The sequence below is a fragment of the Felis catus genome, chromosome A1 (assembly GCF_018350175.1).
Source record: "Felis catus isolate Fca126 chromosome A1, F.catus_Fca126_mat1.0, whole genome shotgun sequence".
Taxonomy (NCBI): domain Eukaryota; kingdom Metazoa; phylum Chordata; class Mammalia; order Carnivora; family Felidae; genus Felis; species Felis catus.
This window is the reverse complement of record NC_058368.1, coordinates 203,198,080-203,215,025: the sequence shown is the minus strand read 5'-3', so window position 1 is coordinate 203,215,025 and position 16,946 is coordinate 203,198,080. Positions and strand designations below refer to the sequence as shown.

Here is a 16,946-nt window from a genome sequence, read left to right as displayed (position 1 = left end):
GTTGTAATGGAGAGTGAGTCCATAAACTAGATTGCCTGAAATAAGCTAAACTTTTTAGTGATTTAGGTGACATTTTCAGCTGGTATTTAGTGATGATCTACTATGCACAGGTATTGATAGCTGAGGATTAAAAAAATAAAAGTTCCTTTCTTCAAGGAGCTCACAGATTAGTAGGAATCAACTCATGTTGAAATAATGAGTTTTAACACAAAGCAAAATTTGAACATAACTCCTTAGTGTTTTTTTTTTTATTATTTCCTTCCTTTTTTTTTTCCAGCTAAAGCCAAATAAAAGTATATTCCCCGTTTTGAAAAATCAGGGGAATTCAAACAAATTAAGCCAATTATCTATATATCAATTAGCATACAGAGACATGGAATTATTTTCTCAAAGGCTAGTAATAGTCATTTATAAGTGCTGCTTGCATTGTTTAAAAAATAACGTATTATCAATAAAACATTTTAGAACAAAATTTTTAACAAATTTCAACCCTAAAAACTAAAACAGCACAGAGGTGGAACACAATGCAGACTAGTAAATGTAACCAAGGGCTAGAGGTTACGGTGCAGAACGTTCCTAAATGGTTTCCTGCAGGAGGTTTGTGCCGTGGTGGGAAAAGCAACCCAGGTAGCGGCAATTCCTTCTTAAAAGTCTTGCTCTTCCCAGCCAGGCCGGCGGAAAACCTACTAGCACACAAGTTCGGCCTTCGGTCTACAAACACTGCTGGACACTGGAAACTAAGTTGGAGGAGTGATATGATTGGCTAAGAAATGAATGACGCAACGTACCTCAGGCCCTCTGAGAAACGGCCTCCTTCTCAAATTCCGCTTTCCATTGGTCCTTACGGCAAAGAGGGCAGGGACATTTGCTGAAATTAACCTCTGGGTCGCAAACCCCGAGCAAAGATGGCGGCGGCCAGGTGTTGCAGGCTAGCCCTCCGCGGGTCGCGGCTGTCATTGCACACTGCGGCCGAGGCCGCTGTCGCGGCTCCAGAAGTGACCGGCGCAGTTGTCGCGGCGGCCCCCGTCGCGCGCTACCCGCCGATTGTGGCGTCTCTGACTGCCAAAAGCAAGGCGGCACGGCAGCGGCGAGTGGAGCGGTGGCAGGCGACGGTGCACGCGGCCGAGTCGGTGGACGAGAAGCTGCGAATCCTCACCAAGATGCAGTTCATGAAGTACGTGGTTTATCCGCAGACCTTCGCCCTGAACGCTGACCGCTGGTATCAGGGCTTCACCAAGACAGTGTTCCTGTCGGGACTGCCGCCGCCGCCGCCCGCCGAGCCCGCCGAGCCATCGCCCACCCTGGACCTGGAGGCCCTGCGCGCCGCCGCGTGTGACTGCCTCCTGCAGGAGCATTTCTACCTACGGCGCAAGCGGCGCGCGCCCCTCTACCAGGACCGCGAGGCCAACGCCTCGCCCTTCCTGGATCAGCTGGTGGCGGCCCTCGTGGGCCTGCTCAGCGCACACAACCCTGCTCTGGCCACCGCCGCCCTCGGTGAGCCTTGGGGCCGCCACGTCGGGCGAGGGTGGTGGGGGCTGTTCATGTCTTTCTCTCTGCGTTGTCTTTTTTTTTTTTTTTTTTTTTTTTCCTAGTCATTTCGCGCCTTGCTGGGCGCCACCAGGTTTAATAGTACTGAACTAGCAGTCTGGAGACTGGGTGGGTTCTCGGGCGGGTGCTGCCACCTACTAGCTGTACAACCTTGCACGCCTCCAGTCCTTGGCTCTGCTTTGTGAAGATCCAGCCAAACGGAAGAGCAGTGTTGGTTAGGAAAAGGGGCTCTTAGAGGGGGGACAGACCTGGAGTTGGCTTTTGGCTCTTCCACCAAAACGTTCCCTGACTTTATGTCAATTCACTTCCTCATAAAATTGTGAACGTTAAAGGTGATAGGGTGATAGGGATTAAAATACCTGACATTTACTAAGTACTTACTGTGTACCAGGCCCGGTTCTAAATTTTATATGTGCCAACCAATTTAATCCTCACAATAACCGTTTATGGCAGGTAGCATTGTTTTATAAATTGGGCAAAAACAGCCTGAGGTACAAAAAGGTAAAATGAACCTCGTCGAGAGCCTCTAGCTGGTAGATTGGAGTTCGGAATTCAAACCTAGCCATTTTGGGCTCCCAGGAAACAGTCAGCAACTTTTATGAACTGCTTAGTGCAGACTTGAAAAATAATTAATGGATAGTTTTAAAAGTCAGTGTTTCTGACGTCCTGTTTATTTTATATCTACCGCCTAGTAGGTGTCTTAATAAATACCTGTTGGATTAATGTTATTATTGTAAGTGTAGATGTGTGTTCAGCTGAGTTTTGTAGCGTGCGTGCTACTTTACTTCGCTCGCAGTTGGGAAAGAAGTGGTCTTGAGCGAAGCCTCACCGATTTTGACTAATTGTTGGCCTAGGGAAACTTGCTTGACTTCGTCAAGACCCAAATTCCTCTTCTATAAAATGGAGGTGATGACAACCATACATACCTTTGAGAGTTACTGTGAAGATGGAATTAGTAATTTTTGTAATTTAATTTTTATATAATTTTTTTTTTAACATTTACTTATTTTTGAGAGAGAGGCAGAGCGTGAGTGGGGGAAGAGCCTAGAGAGAGGGAGACACAGAATCCCAAGCCAGCTCCAGGCTCTGAGCTGTCAGCAAAGAGTCCAATATGGGGCTGGAACCATGAGCTGAGCTGTGAAATCATGACCTGAAGCGAAGTCGGATGCTTAACTGACTGAGCCACCTAGGCGACCCTTGAATTAGTAATTTTTAAGACAGCTCTGACTACTAAAAAAACTTACTATTTTTCATGAGTGATATTCCTGTTGGTCTTACTTTCGTTGTTTATTCTTAGCGGAGAAACCTCTTTCATTACAGTGTTTAGTGTGTGATGCATCGCACAAGTAGACAATAAGTGTTCGAGTGTAAGTCCTGATCATTGAAGTTAAATCATCCTATAAGCCAGACTCTATCTTACATCAGAGTAATTTTTGATATATTTTTAATTTACACAATTATTCTTGAGTTCTGTATTGCTGGTATTTTAATAATAACCAAATTTATCTAAATGATGAGATAAGAAAATTTTGAATATCTTTTGATAGATTGTAAACGCCCAGTTCACTTTTACTGGTTGCGTGGTGAAGAAATTATTCCTAGTGGTCATCGGAAAGGTCGAGTTGATGCTCTGCGATACCAAATAAATGATAAACCACACAACCAGATTCGAATGTCCAAACAACTCCCAGAGGTAAGGATTTTTTGCATTATATGTCTACTGACATCTGGTGAGGAAATGTCGTAGGCAGCCTAGGTAATGGGCTTAGTAGGATAAAAAGTTTTGGATGGGTCCCTTTTGAGTTTCTTGCAAGTACATCTCATCTGAAATTCTTTTTTAGCTTTTTAACCTGTTATGGAATGTCTAGTCCTTAAAGGTCAAATAATCATAAGATTAAGGCATCAGTTTTCAAGACCATACTTTTTCTTACTATAAAAACAGAAACAATTGAAAATAGTTTATGATTGTAATTTATAATAGATTGCACTGCCTGATCATCAATCAAGGCATTTTTATAATTATAACCTGGTCATTTTATATATTACAGTTCTTTTGGAGAAAATAAGTATATTTTGAATGTTGTCTTTGCGTCTGTATCAGAAGTTGGCACATTTTTTTGGTAAAGGTCCAGACAGTAAATATTTTAGGCTTTGGGGGCCATAAGTCTGTGTTGCAACTATTCATCTTAGTTCTTATACTGTAAAAGCAGCTATGGACCATATGTTAATGTGTGTGACTATGTTGCAGTAAAACTTTGTCAAGTAGGTGGCTGGCTGGATTTGGCCCACTTGGTGGTGTTACCAAATCATTTTGTAAAAAAAAAAAAAAAAAAATCTCATTTTAAGATTTTTAAATCTATTAGGAATGTGAGTAAAATGTGTACATACTAGTGTTTCTGTGAATTCATTTATGACTTTCCTTTAAGTTTGTGCCGCTGGATTATTATGTACCTGTCGAAATCCCTGTGATGAATTGTAAGCCAGACAAACTTCCATTATTCAAACGACAATATGAAAATACCATATTTATTGGTAAGTTTCCCCCTTTTTTGTTAATTTTTCTTTTTTTAATGTTTATTTATTTTTGAGAGAGACAGAGACAGAATGAGAGTGGGTTGGGGCAGAGAGCGAGGGAGACACAGAATCTGAAGCAGGCTCCAGGCTCTGAGCTGTCAGCACAGAGCCTGACATGGGGCTTGAACTCACGAGCTGTGAGATCATGACCTGAGCCAAAGCCGGATGCTCAACCGACTGAGCCACCCAGGTGCCCTGGTAAGTTTCCCTTTTGAAATATTGTGCCATCAATGTGTCCAAAGGATCCCATGCAAATTTACATAATTCTTGATGACCAAGAGGTTTCACATAGTTTACAAGCAGTATAATCCATAATCTCAGGTTGTTGCAGTATGCATGAAAATTGAGAAGAAAATATTCTTTCAGCTCACCATTTAAAATTTTACTTGTTTCTACTTAATTAGCAGTACTTTAAAAAATAGCTACATGTATTAGGCTTTGTTGATTTATTGTGTAAAAAAAGTAATTCGTATTTTTTCAAAAGTAAACCAGTATAGAATCAGACTTGAGGCAGTGCTTGTTTTTCTTTTTTTTTTTTTTTTTTATAAAAGCCTTCTGTTAGTACCACACACTGTGATAACCATTAAGAATATAAAAGTTAATAAGGCCTGATATCTGTCCTTGTGCAGCTTGTACTTTTGCTGTCTTTTTGTCTATTAATTCCTAGTCGATTTGATGGTTTTACGAAACCAGCTTTATACTAGTCCTCCAGACCTGCTCCCTCTGGGTCATTATGGTCTTAGAGTGAATTATGGGAACTGTTGGTTGAAAAGACTACTACTAAACTCAAGAATATCAGCATTTTATGAAATATTGGCTATTCTTTTCCCTATTTGGAAATATAAAAGTCATTTTTTAAAAATAAGAACAAAGTATGTAGTTATTACATTAAAATGATAAAGGAAACTTTTAAATAAATTTCACATACATTCTCTTGACTTACCCTGTGTCATAGTGGGCTTGATGATAGCTAGCAGATTGTACTTTCACGTGAAGTTTAACTTTATTATAATCCATGAAATAAATAGTAAACGTTCCCAATTGTGTATTTTGAATAGTGATCACAGGCTGTGTAGAGGAGAAGGGTGGGTTTGAAGCAAAGACTAACGACGTGCGACAGGCTGTGTAGAGGAGAAGGGTGGGTTTGAAGCAAAGACTAACGACGTGCTGCAGATGTTCACATGTACATTTCATCTGAAATGTTTTCATTTTGGGGCGCCTGGGTGGCTCAGTTGGTTAAACATCTGACTTCAGCTCAGGTCATGATCTCGCAGTTCGTGAGTTCAAGTCCCGCGTCGGGCTCTGCGTTGACAGCTCGGAGCCTGGAGCCTGCTTCTGATTCTGTGTCTCCCTCTCTCTCTGCTCTTCCCCCTCTCATGCTCTCTCCCTTCTTCAAAAATAAATAAACATTTAAAAAAAATTTTTTTTAAAAATGAAATGTTTTTATTTTGCTCTTCAGGCTCAAAGACAGCAGATCCATACTGTTATGGTCATACCCAGTTTCATCTGTTACCTGACAAATTAAAAAGGGAAAGGCTTTTGAAACAAAACTGTGCTGATCAGATAGAAGTTGTTTTTAGAGCCAATGCTATCGCAAGCCTTTTTGCTTGGACTGGAGCACAAGCTATGTATCAAGGTAAAACTAATTTTATGCCATTGCCGTTCTTGGAAGATTTCTGTGACATTTTAAGAATTTACCGGTTTAAATTGTTTTCTTTGGGTTAAGATGTAGGTTGAATCTTATCACGTTGAAAACTTTGGTTGCGGTTTTGCAGTTTCAACAAAATACAGTTGTTTTAAAATTCATAATTAAATATTTAACATTTGCAGTTGGCAAGTGGCATTTAGATAGTTATTTTGATCTTTCACTTTGACCAGTTTTGTATGAATGAATTTTATTCTGATGTTCTCAAGCATGTGAATAACTATAACCAACCAAGTCAACTTTGTAGATGATAGCAGCTTTCTGAAGCCGGAAAAGGAAAGTGCTTTGGTGGATTAAATTTCAGATTAAATTACGACTATCCTATATAATATCTTTGAGGGCTATATCCAGGATGTGGTGGATTAAGAGGGTGTTTATTCATTCAGTAAATAGTGAATGCATGGTTTTTATGAACCAAGCACCGTTGGCCTTGGAGATAACAGTGTTGAATTGAGGTGGGCAGATCTTGCTGTCCAGGAGCCTATAGTGAGAAGAGTAAAGGATAATAAACGTGTAATACTTTTAGCTAGTGGTAATACTATGGAGGAAAAGTACTACATAAGGGATAGAATGATTTATGGGGTGCAGATGGGATATGGAACAGAATCTGTTTAAATGGAGTAATTCAGGAGAGGTCTCCAAAAAATGACATTTGAACAAAGACCTGACTGTTGAGGAGCTACCTAAGCATAAACTTGGGGGAAAGACACTTTCAGGCAAAAGGAATACAACTAAAAGTCTCTGAGGTAGGAACAGAGTTGAAGTATTTAAAGAACAATGAAGAAAGGGAGGGGGAGGATGATGGAGGAAGAGATAGAGGAAGCCAGCAACCATATCACTTAGGACTTTGAGAGCCCAATGTGAAGCATGGGCTTTATTACAAAACCCGAAGTGATAAACTGTAATATGTAACCAACCAGATTAATCCTATATGAGTTCCCAGGAGGAATTTTAATACTGATTTTATTATTTCCAAGCTCACTTTTTTCCATATCTACCTATCTATATAGATAGATATCTATCTATATATATATCTATATATATCTATACATCTATACAGATATATCTATATAGATATATCTATATCTACATATCTATACAGATATATCTATATAGATATATCTATATCTATATATCTATATAGATAGATATGTAAATATGTATAATTTATTGTAATTTTTTACTCTCAATTGTTGACTTAAATGGAGAGAATGAGAATAGGATTGGACAGAAGCAGAAACAGAGGAATCTTTCTCAAAGATAGATTAGAGTGGCACTGTTTATGCATTAAAGATAAAGTGCTTCTTTTTTCCTGTAATTAATTACAAAACTAACAATATTATTCATTGGCTATCTTCATTAAGGCTGATAGAAGCTATGTATGAAGAAATAATACTACTGCTTGGCTCTGGCACTAAGTACTAAAACCAGTCAGTCTAGAACAAGAAGCAGCCAGCAAATTTGAGTAGTAAAGGCTTCAAAGGCCTCCTGGAACCTTATGACACAAGATACACAAGACAAAATGACGGCACCTCATAAAACCAAATTTGAAATATGTAAGGGAAGATATAGAATTTGTCTAAGGACATGATTGAAGTCCTTAGAATGTCTGAAGCTAGGTTTTTTAGGTTTGGTTGAAGTAAAGGGCCGTAGTGGTTACTGGATGGCAGGTGCTGCTGGTGCTGGGAACATGGGAACGTATTTGAAGTCAGTAATGATGCACGTGGTTAGTACCAGATACAGGGGACATTGGCATAGATCGAGCTTGCTGCTTTTTTTAGGTGAAGTGAGTTAAGGTTGAAAGCTGTTGAAGGCCCGAGTTGTTGAGAATGTGTCCTGAGTTTGGGGATGTTAGAAGGGAGGAAATAATTTTTGATGCAGAAATAGAATATAGGGTTAGAATGGAGAAGATGAGGAAGACTTCAAGATCTTCAGGAATTTGGTAGATAAAATATCTAGGTTTCAGGTGGTATTTTTGATCCCTTTAATGTGTATATTTTGTTTTGGTAAAATATATTCTATGTGTAAATTTCAGTGTAACTTTTTTCTATAGGATTCTGGAGTGAAGCAGATGTTACTCGACCTTTTGTCTCTCAGGGAGTGATCACAGATGGAAAATACTTTTCCTTTTTCTGCTACCAGTTAAATACTTTGGCACTGACTACACAAGCTGATCAAAATAACCCTCGTAAAAATATATGTTGGGGAACACAAAGTAAGCCTCTTTATGAAACCATCGAAGATAATAATGTGAAAGGTTTTAATGATGATGTCCTACTTCAGATAGTTCACTTTCTACTGAACAGACCAAAAGAAGATAAATCACAGCTGTTGGAAAACTAAGAAGAAATCATTGATTCAGGACTTTGGGGATACTTAAATTTCACTGGAGGAAAAATAAAAGGAATTTTAATGACGAGACCTGTAACTGTCAAGTGCATTATTTTGAGACAAATATTTCATATGTTAACCTGTGATTAGACCTCTCATTCTGCTCAGAGTACACACTGAAAGATTTCATTTGAAATATAGTATGTTGATTTTAAGGTAATTTTATTCATATATGACTAACTGATGAGACTGAGCTATCTTCAATCTCTGGTATTAATTACATGTTATTTTGAAAGTATTTTAAGGGCAGTAACTCAAAAGCTTGAGTATGTAGATGTGTTATAGTTTTCTTTTTTTGTTTTTCTTTTTTTCATTAATAGCATGATAGTTTCAGAGTCCTACTCAAACTGAACAGCATTTTGCAAGGATAGGAAACTGAGGCCCAGGGGAGTTAAGTGAATTTTCCACAATTTCACAGATGGTTAATAATATAGCTGATGAAATATGTGGAATTTAGGTTCTTAGCACTAAGAAGTAATGTTAATATATTTCTGTTTATGTAATTTGCCCCATCCCAAAGATTATGTTTCAAAATCAGTTGTCAGTTGATAAAATTGTTAACTTTGCTGAGAATTAGATTCATTTGAAACATTTTAGTGAGGAAAAAAGAATTACCTTTGTATAGTCATGCTGCTTTTTATTTTATATAACCTCCTGTTATGAGTATTTAAAAAACCCCATTACGTACTGTAGTCATATGAAAATCTCTGTTCCCACCCTCCCTCCCTCCTCCTTTCCTCCCTTCATTCCTTCCTCCTCTCCTTCCTTCCTTCCTTCCTTCCTTCCTTCCTTCCTTCCTTCCTTCCTTCCTCCCTTCCTGCCTCTCACCCTCCCTCTCTTGTTATCTTTCTTTCAAGATGGAGACCACAGTTACATTGATAGATTCCTCAGCCAGAAGCCTGGGGATTATTTGCCACAAATGATTGCTAAACTAAAGGAATAACATTTGAACAATGGCATTCAATTCAGCCAAGAGCTTCCTTTGCAAGGCAGTGTGCTATGTTAGTTTCAGTTTACCCAGAAAGCCATGTAATTACACACCACCATTTGTTTATTTAAGCAGTTTCCAAACCTTGGAATACTGTTCTCTGCCCGGGGTCCTGTCCGTTCAACCTGTCTATTGCATTCCCATTTACCCCTGATGGAAAAATGCAGATGTGTAGAGAGAAGCGACCTTACCAAGCTCCAAATACAATGACACCTTTCTTAATCTTAGCTTTCACTTTCTAACTCTGTACCTTGAGCAATTTGAGTTGCCATCCTTTATTTCTGCAAAACAAAATTATCTTCCAAAGTTTAAGGATTAAATGAGCTAGTGCAAACTAAAGTGCCTTTAAAATTCTATGTAATTAAGATATGTTGGATTCAGTAGAAATGCCATTGCATTCCCTAAACTGATTATATTTAATTCATGTTTCATTTCCATCCTTTGAATACTTCTAGCTCTATAGTAGCACCTGTTTCATTCTCTTGTAATGATATTTCTCCTGACAAATGGAGAACATAACATAAATACATACATATATACATACCTATATGTATATGTCAGGACTTCACATAGCACTTAAGTATATTCTAGAGCGTGGTCTAGATATTTTACATGCTAGCTCGTTTAATCATCACAAACATTCCATGAGCTAGATACTATTCCCATTTTGCAGATGAGTTAAGAAGGCACAGGGAGCCTAATAACTTCGATCGTACAACTAGAATATGGCAGGGTTGAAATCTGAGACCCGGTGCTCAGACTCCAGAACCTACTCATCACCATTCTGGTATATATTCTTCAGCAATACACTGTAGATGTCAGTGGTGCAGTTGTATAACAGTGGCATAAATTTAGATAAAGGATAGGTTAATTCTGACTAATATGAATCCTGGAAATGTGTGTTAGCGCAAGTGGCATTTAAATTGGTTCTTGATAGATGGCATTTTCCAAAAACAGAGGGACAGTCAGTGAGTGGATGGAGCTGTGAGTGAAGATGGAAAGCTTCAGGACGTACTTGGGAAATAGGTAGTAGCTTGATTTACGCAAGTTGGATGTGGCCTAAAAGCAGTTGGGGAAAACAAAAATTATTTATCAAGAAAAAAAGTCTTAACAGGTCTCAGACTTCTGCATAGCTCTGAACATTAGGAAACAATGCAGCAATGTTACAGACTTCCAGAGGAAAGTCACAGCAGAAGAAATCTAGGACCAGCCTAGATCTAGATAATGCAGAACAATTGAAAAAAATGTCGGAACACCCACGTCACTTACAAAATAAGTTTATGAAAATGTACTGCAATTGATGAGCAAATGATACTAGGGATCAATGAAGGAGAATCGAAATGAATATAATGAGTACACAAGGTCATATCAGACAAAATAAAGCATAAGGCAGAGTTAGCAGTATTAATTTCAAACAATTCAAGGCAAAAACAAATTCCAGTATTAAAAGGTCATTATATGTTGCAACTTGTAATCAGTATATGAAATGTTAATGTAAATCTTAAGCTGTAGTAACTAAAAATAAGGAATAATTAGTAAAGCTGACTTAAAATTTGGTAACTTAGAAAAAAAACAGATTTTTAAAAATGTGATAGAACTTGTATACAAAATCATTGATTAGATTATAGAAAGTCTCGGGAAATTTAAAAGTCAGCATTATATAGGTCATGAACTCTATTCACACCACAATACATCTAAAAGGTATTAATACAGTTTTTAACCAGGAGCATGTAATCATTGGGAAATAAAAGTGTATCCCTAAATAACTATAGAGTTGCTATTAACTTGCCTGGACAGAATATTCAATATATAATCAAACACTCCCAGAGCTATATCACAATCTAAAAATGAAAGCTGTCTTACTTCCCTTTCCTTTTTTAGTCAGATATTTTTATATAATCTAGATATTTGTACGTTTTCTGTGCTTAACTAATTTCTTTGACCAAGAGAGCATTATATTAATGTAAAAATATAACTCTAACTAGACAACAATGTAGTAAAGTGCATACAAAGCTAGTGGGATAAAGTTATTCTGAACACGTTTACTCCTGGATACATGAAGATGCTGCAGGAAGCAACCACTAACTAAACATAATCCGTCTTCCCTCTGCAGTCGTCAACTGTCTTTGCTTTAATACCCCAAGAAAAATTATATTTATATTAAAACACATGGAGTAGAATGTAAAAAAGCCATATATATTTTAAGAGAAAACATGAAGTTCAAAGAAATTTTCACTAATCTCAGAACTCTGGAAGAGCTTTTGTTCCTTATAGTCTTAGGTTTGAGACCTGTTTGCCAATTTACTTAATGGCAAATTTATAATGCTATATGTGTATATCAAATAAGAAAATAGGGGCGCCTGGGGGTTCAGTCAATTAAGCGCCAGACTTTGGCTCAGATCAGGATCTCACGGTTAGTGGGTTTGAGCCCCATGTCGGGCTCTGTGCTGACAGCCAGGAGCCTGGAACCTGCTTGGGTTTGTGTCTCCCTTTCTCTCTGGCCGTCCCCTGCTCATGCTCTGTCTCTCTCAAAAACAAAGAAACATTAAAAACAATTTAAAATAAAATCAGCATTTGCCAGAGAGTTAAAAAAAAAAAAAAACTAAGGAAAATTAGAACAACAAAAAAAAACAAATGTAGAAGATGATGTGGAAAAAAAAAACCCACATAAATGCGATAACTGGTTCTATAGTCTCCCAATTTTTAAAAAAATCAGTAAGAAATTTATAAGTTAAATGCACATATCAGTATAAATGCAGAAATCCCAAATAAAATGCCAACATACCAAATTCAACAATTAAAAGAATCCATCCTAAAAAGGTAGATTTAAAGTAATGGGTTGTTGTTATGATGTTAGGAAATATGCTAATAGAGGACATCAGTAGTTCAAAGGAGAAACATAAGGCTTTTGATAAAATCCTTATCCTTGTTTAAAAAAGGAAAGAAACCTAGGTAAGATACTTTAATGAGAGCCTTAAGTTAGTCAACATCCGACTTAGGTTTAATGGTGAAATATAGGTGCTATTCCCACTGAAGTCTGGTAAGACTGCCAGCTTTGACCTTTATGTGTTAATTCAAGTGCTGGAAGCATAGAAGTAAAGTTTGTTGAATGGATAGAAATTAATGAACTTAAGCTAATTTTTCTAATTTGAGATTTGGTGTATACCCTTATTTGTTTGCACTTTTTATATCTCAGCAAAATTTAACATTTTCTGAATGAAAGATTTCTTCATTATGCCTAGATTTTTGTGTAATTGTGAATGATTTTTTTTCTTTCCAATTGTATGATTTATAACTTTTAAAAATGGCTTTAAGTAGCTAGTATGGATATATATTTTGTAAAAGTCCATTTAATTGGCTCATTAAATGAAGAGTTTTTTTAGTTGATTCTCATGAGGTGTATAGGTCCAATCTGATTTGGGTTCCTCTAAAACTGCTTATCAGCATGGACGGTTATTAACCTCCAGGTAGCAAAGTCCACTGGACACTTCTATGACCTTATTTAACTCAGTATATCTGACTCATCTGACATGGTTGACCACCCCTTCATTCTTCATCTAGAGTGATATGGGATCCTATTGCCTTCAGTGAGAAATACTCTTGGTTTTCCTCCTTTCTCATTGACCGTTCTTTCAAATTTCCCTTTGCTGTTCTTCCTCGAATCTTAATTCGAGGCATACTGGTATGCCTCCATGTTCTGTCTAGGCTCCATCTTTTCTTTGTCCACACTCTTTCCCTTTCCACCTTATCTGGTCTCATGGATTTAAATATATTTATAAACGCTTTCAAAATTACAGTTTGATTTCAAGTTTATATTGCATATCTGAACTGTGTGCATGACCATTGTAACTGAACAGGTGTGAGTAATTAAGAGTGTTGGTGATTTTTTTTTCTCATTTGTAAATTTTCTAAATTCCCAGAAAATACATATGATTTTTAGAATCAGAAAAAAATAATTTCATTTTAATTGAAACTAGTCATCTTTCTTAAATGGGCTCTAATATGGAACAACCATTCTCTGTCAAATTCCACTCCCTCATAAACAACTTCACTGTGAAATTGTATTTGAAAAAGCTTTTTTAAATTATATTAGTTATTTAAGAAAATGTTTATTCAACAAGATTCACATAAATTTCATCACACGAGTATTCTAACTTATTTTAAGTTGTTGGCCCCTGGACACTGAAAACTTAGATACTAGACATGAAGGTCTTAGTTTTTTTCATGAGATATTTTAATAGACAAGTTAATTACTATGCATTCTGCATTTTATATCAAATTCTAGCCCATTTTAGATGATGTTTAAGTTACATATGAGATAAGGTTAATTCACATAAAATGTTAGGCACAATAATTTTTGAAATTTGCTCATTTACTATTACAGAAATTGGAAAAATGTCTTTGGATAGAGGCAGGAGAAAGCATGAGGAGCAAACTAAATGAGCAAAAACTTTCTAGTGAATATCGAGAAAAGAAAAAAACAAAAAATGGGGCCGCAGGTGCACAACATTGATACTGACCAATATTTAATTGGAGCAGGTTGAATTTGTCATAGAAAGGTCTTCTTAGTTGTCCAGAGTTTGGTATGGAAAGCTTTATAAAACCAACAATAGCATTTTAAAAAACCCAAACCAGGGAAGAAGAAGTAATTCCACAAAGAATGAGAATGTATAGGTAATTATATCCCAAATATATAGACATGACTACTGTCTTGGAGTAATAAGTGCATTGTAGACTAAAATTTGGCCATAGGTACTATCAAAATAAGTCTATCTTTGCAGAAATGTAGCTTACAGGACTAGATAACGTTGAGTATTCTCAAAATAGCCTGCTTTAAATAATGCTTCTCTAAGTCATTCTTTTTAATACAATTTAACCTCCTTTCTCAATCACTTTCTGTTTGTTCTTTTCCTGTGTAAAACAAAACAACAAAACAAAACAAAACCTGAATTCTGTCCCAGATCTTGATTGCATTTTGTGTTCATTGTCATCTTACAGAATTCTGCATGACACTTTGTAAAATTGTAAATAGCATTTGACACTTCAAATTGGCTTCTGAAACTTGTATAATAGTTTGTATGTAAGTCTGAGGTTTAACGTATAGGTTGTAATTCTGACTTTCTGCATTAAAAAAAAATTTTAGGGGCGCCTGGATGGCTCAGTCGGTTAAGCGGCCGACTTCAGCTCAGGTCATGATCTCCCAGTCCGTGAGTTCGAGCCCCGCGTCGGGCTCTGTGCTGACAGCTCGGAGCCTGGAGCCTGCTTCAGATTCTGTGTCTCCCTCTCTCTGACCCTCCCCCGTTCATGCTCTGTCTTTCTCTGTCTCAAAAATAAATAAGACATTAAAAACATTTTTTTAAATTGTTTTTAATGTCTTATTTATTTTTAAGAGAGCATAAGCAGGAGAGGGGCAGTGAGTGGGGACAGAGGTCCAAAGTGGGTTCTGCACTGACAGCAGCAAGCCTGATGTGGGGCTCCAACTCAGGGTTCGTGAGATCATGACCAGAGTGGAATTTGGCCACTCAACCAACTGAACCACCTAGGTGCCCCTGGTTTTCTGCATTTTTAAAAGAAGGTTACGGTTGTAGTCATTTGATTTGTTTGTAAAACTGTGTAAAAGTACTGACACTGGATTTAAAATACAATATTCTCTAGAAATGAATTAAATTTATGGAATCCCAAGTTGATAAATGCAAATACGATCTCATTAGTTTGTTGTTGTTGGTGGTGGTGGTGGGTTTTTTTGTCTTTTTAGTTTCGGGGATAAAATAAACAAAGCTTTACGTTAGTGCTGGCTTGGTGACATATATACTTAATCTGCAAAAACCAATACATCAGTCAGTTTAGAAAATTTTTGAATTAGATAACTGTATAAATGATTATAAACTTGATGCTTTAATATTTTGATTCAATATATATACCCTTAGAATACTTTTATGGTAGGGGCGCCTGGGTGGCGCAGTCGGTTAAGCGTCCGACTTCAGCCAGGTCACGATCTCGCGGTCCGTGAGTTCGAGCCCTGCGTCAGGCTCTGGGCTGATGACTCAGAGCCTGGAGCCTGTTTCCGATTCTGTGTCTCCCTCTCTCTCTGCCCCTCCCCCATTCATGCTCTGTCTCTCTCTGTCCCAAAAATAAATAAACGTTGGAAAAAAAAAAGAATACTTTTATGATAATTGTGTGTGATATAAAGACATTTGCAAATGTAGCATCTTTTAGGTGTGATGTGTATATACAAAATGAGAGTCATGATACTCATTTTTGCTATGGACTTATGGCTTTTTTCATATTGTAAAAATATTTCATAATGCAGCAATATGTACCCCAAATAGCTTTATAAATGAACTGGCTGTATTTTTTAATTATTATTTTAATTCCAGGTTTGAAACTAAAAACTGTCCTGATTTTAGGAAAATGAAAGCTTACATGATACTTAGCCGCTTGGGAAGTATTTCTTTGGATCATTAGTCCATATAAAACTTTGCTTTTGGGGCGCCTGGGTGGCTCAGTCGGTTAAGCATCCGACTTCAGCTTGGGTCACGATCTCAAGGTCCGTGAGTTCCAGCCCCGCGTTGGGCTCTGGGCTGATGGCTCAGAGCCTGGAGCCTGCTTCTGATTCTGTGTCTCCCTCTCTCTCGGCCCCTCCCCCATTCATGCTCTGTCTCAGGCTGTCCCAAAAATAAATTTAAAAAAGTTAAAAAAAATTAAAAAAAAAAACTTTGCTTTTACTTGCAAAGTAACAATATGTATGTTACAAGCACTTTATTAAGATCTTGTGAAATCTTTCAAGAATAGTTTTGTCTCAATCATTAATAGTACTGATAAAGAAGGTAGGTAGGATTTTAAAGCTGAAATGGCATCAGGGATAATTTAGCTTAGCAGCTGAGCCTTGTTTATGCTATTTATCTTTATGTTACACCGTGTGGGTTTTTTGTTTTAATTGTCAACAATAAAAGAGAGAGGGGTTTTAAACATCCAGGTTTCATATTCTTTTGAAAAATGTTACGATATGGTGACTCCCGGTTTACATTCTACTCGGGGTCAACATACATTCTGCATGTTAACAACAGATAGGAGCTTGAAATTATCTGCTCTATGCTCCTTTAGAGGGGCCATACTCTCTCCAGTGGCACAATCCCCCCACTCCTTATTTCTTTCCTTCACTTGGCTGCCATCATCAGGCATACCTGATTACTTCCTGTTCGATGTTTTGTCCCTGAACATTGAGTTTATGACCCCTGCAGTCCAGATTGCAGATAAGAACTTGTGTTATTGGTGGCAAAACTCAACCTTTACAATTACATTTTGGGCTTTAAAAATTTCAGTTTTTTAACAACAAACATGAAAGTAATGATAAATTCGGAGGAATTCAATTTCACTTGAGATAATGAAACAAAACCTGGCCTTTGAGTTGGAGGATGCTATATACAGTTACTTGGCAAAATATATAAACTTCTGTTCCCTTTCTGTTCTGCTAAATGAATGGCAAAGTGAATCCAGATTTGTTTTGTTTGACAGTTATAACAAGGTTGGGAGAATTTTTGTCCATTTTCATAGAACCAAAATTGGTAACCAAAGAATATTCGGACACTACAACGAGTAGTTTCCTTTTCTAGCTTAAATTGGGTTGTCTCTAGCATTGACCTCCCCTGTTGTAGAATAGTTAGGAAGTTCTTACAGAGTCCAGCACTTATCAGACTACAGAAGGTGCCCAAATGGCAGCTCAAACACAGATTGGCTAGA

General features: G+C 37.4%; 1 protein-coding gene and 1 long non-coding RNA gene across 7 annotated transcripts in view; one reads left to right on the top strand and one right to left on the bottom strand.

Moving 5' to 3' along the window:
- Positions 1-922, bottom strand: part of LOC111562346 — a 79,743-nt gene extending 78,821 nt beyond the window's left edge. For 5 of the 6 annotated variants that reach the window (XR_006585311.1, XR_006585309.1, XR_006585314.1 and 2 more), the window contains exon 1: positions 789-922. This is a non-coding gene — a long non-coding RNA (uncharacterized LOC111562346). The remainder of the gene's footprint in view (positions 1-788) is intronic. The other variant, XR_006585310.1, reaches the window with a different exon arrangement.
- On the top strand, positions 800-8,248 carry MRPS30 (mitochondrial ribosomal protein S30). The gene is made up of 5 exons (XM_023260853.2): positions 800-1,494; positions 3,096-3,241; positions 3,975-4,080; positions 5,582-5,758; positions 7,881-8,248. The coding sequence occupies exons 1-5, from the start codon at positions 906-908 to the stop codon at positions 8,168-8,170; spliced, it is 1,308 nt and encodes a 435-aa protein (XP_023116621.2). The 5' UTR covers positions 800-905; the 3' UTR covers positions 8,171-8,248.
- Positions 8,249-16,946: the final 8,698 nt, after the last annotated feature.